Below are 6,422 nucleotides of genomic sequence, written 5' to 3'. Positions count from 1 at the left end.
GAGATAATGCTATGTATAAGTTTTGTTATATGGATCCTGAGTTTAAACTTAATTATTTTATTTCATGTAGTTACATTTATAAATTCTTATACTTCATATAAAATATATATTTTTTTTATGTAAAAATATAAAATTAATTAACAATTACATTTATTTATTTTCATAAATATTTCAGGTGTGGCTGATGGTGTAGGAGGATGGCGACATTACGGAATCGATCCAGGAGAGTTTTCTAATTTCCTCATGAGGACATGCGAGAGGCTAGTCTCCATGGGCAGATTCACACCTACAGAACCAGCCGGCTTATTAGCACGTAGTTACTATGAATTATTAGAAAACAAACAACCAATATTAGGTAAATAGATAATCTTCAATTATATGTAAGAAAATTAGATGTAATAGTCAGAATTATTTAATCTTGCTATGCTTTGCTATGAAAAACATATCATATAATTGCCTGCCATAAAGATTTTTGAGTACGGAGGGCAATTATAATCTTTTACTAGGAGAGAGTTTGGTCTGAACTTTAATCGTTTGGTCTGAAATAATCATTCTATATTAAATTCATAGTCATCTAAATAAAATTATGACAATGAACAGATATTTCATTTTTGTTATTATAATAATGAAATCAATATAAGCTTGATTTGCACTGTTAGGTGCCATCTGCATCCAAAGCGATGATATACTCAGTCATTTTTCGGTCATATTTTATCATAGCGAAAAAAATTAAAAATGTTCAAAAATTGTTTCTGATATTGATAATTTCTTTGGTATATAGGCAGCAGCACCGCGTGCGTAATAGTCCTCAACAAAGAGACAAGCAGCATTTATGCAGCTAATATAGGAGATAGCGGGTTTGTAGTCGTACGAAGGGGAGAGGTAGTACATCGGTCCTTAGAGCAACAACATTATTTTAATACTCCTTTCCAATTGTCGCTGCCACCTCCAGGACACTCTGATCTAGTACTTCGCGACAGGTAGATTATTTTTTATTATGTATTTTATATATTCTATTTGCAAATATTACATTTATATTATATAATGCTATGAAAATTAATCTTGAAAAATAATTATAATTACATTTCTTTCCTTTGCAGTCCAGAATCCGCCGACACTTCGAGTTTCGGAGTCGAAGATGGCGATGTAATCCTTCTGGCAACCGACGGGGTATTTGACAATGTGCCTGACCAGTTGCTAGTCACCGAGATGCGTAAGGTCGAAGGCGAGAGAGATCCAACGAAAATACAATGCGTCGCTAACACGATAGCGTGGATGGCGCGTCGTTTGGCCTTTGACGGCGCTTTTATGTCTCCGTTTGCTCAAAATGCTCGGGAAAATGGGATCGATGCAATAGGTATGTAAAAAAAAGAAACTATTATTTACACCATGTTTTAAGCAGTAGCATTTTTATAAATATAAAAGAAAAAGAAATTGTTTCGTGTAAAAATATCTTTAAAATGTAATACGCCGTAATCTTTCTTATAAAAAAAATTAAAAGTTGTTGAAATTTTTCTTTTATTGGTTGTACTGAATTTGTTTTAATAATAGATATTAAGTTTAAGAATATTTTACAAAAGAGCATGCAAAAATAGATTTCGAATCTTTTAGGTGGTAAGCCAGACGATATCACGGTGCTTTTAGCAACGGTGGCGATATGATAAAACAATAAGGAACAAGTGTACAATAGAACCCTAACGATCATTGTATTATAGTCCATGTCATTGCGTATATGTATTTAGTTATACATCATTATATTAATCCTATTACGCTAATCATTTATTATTTAAATCGAAATAAATGGTTTTGTAAAATCACTTCTTATTCTTCATTATTTATTTTTTTACAATTCTGATAATTACTAACGTACTCTTTGGCGATTGTGGATGTGCTTATTGATGCTTATTGATTGATTTCATTCTTTCAGCATCTATGTGTCACATATCACACGTCTACTTTCGGTAAATTTGTCACTCTCTTTAATTGTATACTGTATATATTTATATTTAAAAATAAAATAAAAAATATTCAAAAACCAAACAAATCAAAATTATCGAGAACATTCTATGATATCTTATATTTAATGAAATATTGAAAGAGTTAATATAAATATCTAACAGGAATCGATCAAGGATGTAATCATTATTAATAATTGCACTGATCAGAATAACAATGTTAACGTTTAAGAAACAATTAGCCATCTCAAAATTAAAAATCCAGAATCGCAACATCCACGATACATTTATAAATATAATATATTAAGTATTGATCGAGCTAAGAATTTAAGGAATATATCGTGCAAAAAAACATCCCATAATCCTGGAAGCCAAATATAAGAAAAAATACATATGTGCAAATCTAAGAAATTAGAATATCAACATTCGAATAATTAGTATTTAAAAAAATAAAAAATCAAAGCATTCATCTTAAGATATTAAAAATCGCGATTAGAGAGAATGACAATTATTCCTTACAATCGCGCGGGAATTTAAATTTCTTATTTCTTTGTCTAAATCGGTATTCTGCAAATAAATTGCATTTGACATTTACAGATGATCTGTATTAAAAATTCATTGTTTAGCTTAGGATATCATTGCACATAGCACTCACGAGAATCACAGAAAAAGTTATACTTAAACTGATTAATCACACTTGGTAAAGTGATGTTCATCTTTTTCAAAAAGAAAAAAAATGTAAATATAAAGATGCAAAAATACACTAAAATTTAATTTATGTTTTTAAAAATTCAAAAGTCATTATTAAAGGATGTAAGAAATAAAACTTAAAATCGTTACGACAGAATAATTGACTAATGGATTGAAGTTAGAAAAGAAAATCGTACTATTCCATCGTCTTCGTAAAAGATAAAAGTAAAAAGATAAAAAGTAAAAAGAAGCGATGGTTATTAATTATAATCGATTCAAGTCTCCGTTGTATTCATACATATAGTACATAATATACACGTATGAATAAAGTATGTGGGAAATGTGTATGTATATATATATATATATATTAATTCTTTAGTTTATATTTAACGATTTGTACTTTGTAGATGTTGCCTAGATTACACTTTGCTACGATAATAAATATAAATAAATGCTTTAGTACACTTTAAAATAGTCTTCCTTGCACAATGGCATTTTTTTTCTTTCTCCCATCGATACTTGCAAGAACTAGGAGCACGGTTAAGTGTATCACAAAATTACTACCGATCGCAGATATCTTACAAAAGTGACGCTTTCAATAATAGTAAATCTAATTAGCTTGCGAGTGAAAAATTATACAACTTCCAATGCAGGATTGGAAGTTCACATTCGTGATAAACGGGTCTTAACCCTCGGAATGCCAATTTTAGTCGCACTCGCATGCATATGCTATGTCTATCGAATTGGAGAATTCTGAATTCAATATAAATCTATGGAAATTTTAATACTTGTTATCACTAAAATCGCTACAATATGTTTGGGATGAAATAAACTATTATACACTATTCTTTAGGGTCGTATATAAACAGTTTGGATTCATTATCTAATAATTAAAATTATTGATATTGATTTTTTTTTTTTAACAATTTAACTCACTTTAGATTTGAAGAATTTATGATTGAAACACGTTTGCAACGCCTTGTATGTACCTTGAATAAATTTAATCCATTGTATTTCTGCAAAAGAGTGCTAAAAGCATAACGCTTGATTTTGAAAGAATTAATATCATCAACTGGAAACTGGATTCCATATGTAAAAATGAATATCGAGAAATATGTAGAAATGTGCATTTAAGAATGTGGAATTTAAGAAAATCAATGATAGGCTTAAGTGCGTATCTCTAGTATTTTCGTTTATATGCAGAGTGTATAAATACGCGCGCTTTCTCTCGCGTGTAATTTCTTTTAAGCAATTTGAAATAAACTTTTTCTTAATTCGATTATTAAAGACTGCCGTATACTAATCGCAATTTTGTGATGAAATCTTTAATTAACTCCTATCGAATTTTTGGTAAAAAATTATCAACTTTAGACTTTTTTGGAAGATCTTTAATAAAATGAAATCGCCCGATCTTATACACCCTGTATTATTCTTTACGTGTATCTCATTATATACATCTTCGCGTACAAATTCGGGCACTAAATTGTTGGTAATTCCAAAGGAACAATGACGCTTTTGCAATGTCCTCGAGCAATTTGACATAAAAACCAGCACTAGAAAGAGAATGCTGAATTTTTTTCGATCATTGCACATTGGCTTCCTGTCCCCAATTGAAACCGCCTGGCCGGTCTTCCGGCGGTGGCATATAATCTGGATCCTCGGGATGTGCGTCAAACAAAGTCTTACTAAGAAAAAAAAAAAATATATATATATATATATATATATATTATCTTCATCTTCTTCATCTTCATTTGTTTATTGCTATCCGACTTCATTCCTTGACAAAACTTTAGGTTGACATTTTAATTAAATAAATTGTAATTTGTTTTAATTTGTCTTAACAATTAGTTTTATTTTAAATAAAAAGTAAGTAAGTGTTACGTTACTTACAGTATTTGCGGAGTTTTCAAAATTCGGAAACCGCCTCTTAATCGAGGGAATACATCCTCCGCGAAATAATAAGTATGTCCTACTGCCATTCCTACAAGATCGACCCATATCGTATTACCAAGCAATACAGAAAAGCCTAACAGCACCCACGGTAGATATGGAGCCTGCAAATCAATTAAAGAAATCAATAATCATAACAGAATAAATCATTTGTTGAATATAATCCAGAATAATGATGCATTAACTGACTCTAAACTGCATAAACTGCAATAATAATAATAAAGAAACGTCAGAATTATCTTAAATATGAACTTACTTGGAAGTTCAACAGTCCGAAGAAGTTCATTCTGACAAAAGGATTTCGTCGTGACCATACATACACCAACATTATCGTGAATGCATGTCCCAAAAATAGCAAATTGACGAAAAATGCAAAAGTCTGTAGATAATTAAGGACATTAAAAAGTATTTTTCATAAACACAGCAATAGATATCCTCTTCAAATGCAATGTCAATGCTATTTTTTATTTTATGTTATTTTATTTTTTAATTATAATCATTATTAAGATAGAAATATAACTTTATCAATAAAATATTAATTATTAACAAAATGATGCTGTTAATAGTTATAATTACTAAAATTATATTTGATATTTTGCCAAGGATACAATCATGCATATTCCACCAAAAATGAACATCATCACGAAATCAGCTGTTCTTCTGCGAAAGGACCCTTCTTCCAGCATACGGCAATATCGATATGTAAAGATCATATTGAATAATAGGTTGAACCCAACATTTCCGAAGAACAGAAATGTTGTTATTAATCGCCATATCTGAAACAAATCAAAATCAATTGTTTTATACAAGATAGATAGATAAATCTATATATATAAACTTATTTCTAACAATAACAACTTTGACTGTCTTATATAATAAACTCAAGTATTTTGTATATATTTGCATATCTGTTTCCGTACCTGATACTGCTCCACAATAAGGATAGGATTGAAATAGAGTTGGAATGGAGATACCAAGTCTAATTGCTGAAACATTTATAAAATCAGTTATATTATTGATGAGTAGTAACTTGAGTACTAAATAATTCTAAAATACTTAGTAATTCCACTTCATAGATGCAATTATTCATCAATTAAAAGATCCATCACTCTCGGACACACAAAAAAATCACAAAAAATACTTCTATCTGCGTGATTCTTAGATGTCACTTTTAATCATTAGATATGAGGCAAGGATGATATCAGCTGAGTCATTATGAGTGTACAAGCGTGAAACTCGGCGATTTCGAACTTGTAAAATTTAGCAAATTCGAACGAGAATTAGTGAATATTAAGATTCGGAGATCGAGTAACGCAAGATTCTCATCGAGATTCGTCTATCCGGAGGTCGTCATCGTCGTCGTCGTCATCATCGCCGTAATCGACGATGATGACGACGACGGTCGCGGGAACGTTGCGGAATTATTACACGTCAACGTGTAGACAAGAAAGAAAGATAGGTACCACGGCGAGGGTCGTGATGACACAAGCTGTGGTGTAGGCCCGTGTCACCACGGGCATCTGCATGTATTCGTGCCATAACGCTTCGTAGGCCATTGGCATCGATTGTCGGCGATCTCCTGCCCGTGTTTCTTCCTTCGCACCGAGACCTCGCAGCTGCACACACGCCGCTTCCCAGTCCTGCCCGCTTCACCATCGCATGTCGCACCAGCGCGCGGCAATGTTACCTGCACATTGTGCCTCACAACTGCTCACGACTCACGACGCGAATTTGTTGCTGCCTGCACGATTTTTGTACACGTAACACGTGAACTGTTACGTGGGAGCGCGCGCCCGTCTAGGGGGAATTCGCCCGTGAGTTGCCGGT

At 32.0% G+C, this 6,422-nt stretch overlaps 2 protein-coding genes across 3 annotated transcripts in view; one reads left to right on the top strand and one right to left on the bottom strand.

Moving 5' to 3' along the window:
* LOC105429430 (protein phosphatase PTC7 homolog) overlaps positions 1-1,817 on the top strand; it is a 3,930-nt gene extending 2,113 nt beyond the window's left edge. For both annotated transcript variants that reach the window (XM_089079715.1, XM_011642396.3), the window contains exons 3-6: positions 176-355; positions 782-980; positions 1,101-1,357; positions 1,612-1,817. In XM_089079715.1, the coding sequence (XP_088935841.1) occupies positions 176-355; positions 782-980; positions 1,101-1,357; positions 1,612-1,661 (686 nt within the window). In that variant the 3' untranslated portion in view covers positions 1,662-1,817. The remainder of the gene's footprint in view (positions 1-175; positions 356-781; positions 981-1,100; positions 1,358-1,611) is intronic.
* A 1,195-nt stretch (positions 1,818-3,012) lies between these two features.
* Positions 3,013-6,356, bottom strand: Der-2 (Derlin 2). The gene is made up of 6 exons (XM_011642398.3): positions 6,059-6,356; positions 5,516-5,581; positions 5,204-5,371; positions 4,852-4,974; positions 4,536-4,699; positions 3,013-4,330 (listed from the first exon to the last, which is right to left on the bottom strand). Exons 1-6 carry the CDS (start codon positions 6,155-6,157, stop codon positions 4,228-4,230), a joined length of 723 nt encoding a protein of 240 aa, XP_011640700.1. The 5' UTR covers positions 6,158-6,356; the 3' UTR covers positions 3,013-4,227.
* Positions 6,357-6,422: the final 66 nt, after the last annotated feature.

Source organism: Pogonomyrmex barbatus, unplaced genomic scaffold, assembly GCF_055798465.1.
Source record: "Pogonomyrmex barbatus isolate J1 unplaced genomic scaffold, ASM5579846v1 scaffold3, whole genome shotgun sequence".
Lineage (NCBI taxonomy): Eukaryota > Metazoa > Arthropoda > Insecta > Hymenoptera > Formicidae > Pogonomyrmex > Pogonomyrmex barbatus.
Note: the sequence above shows the minus strand (reverse complement) of the source record. Positions and strands in the feature narration are given on the sequence as shown.

What these genes read in the sequence shown, in the direction of transcription:
- Der-2 (XM_011642398.3), bottom strand. Translation starts at nt 6,157, where the DNA reads ATGCCAATGGCCTACGAAGCGTTATGGCACGAATACATGCAGATGCCC. An exon ending in TCATCACGACCCTCGCCGTG is followed by an intron (nt 5,582 to 6,058) that starts GTACCTATCTTT and finishes TAAATGTTTCAG; the next exon opens with CAATTAGACTTGGTATCTCC. An exon ending in TCGGACTGTTGAACTTCCAA is followed by an intron (nt 4,700 to 4,851) that starts GTAAGTTCATAT and finishes ATTGATTTGCAG; the next exon opens with GCTCCATATCTACCGTGGGT.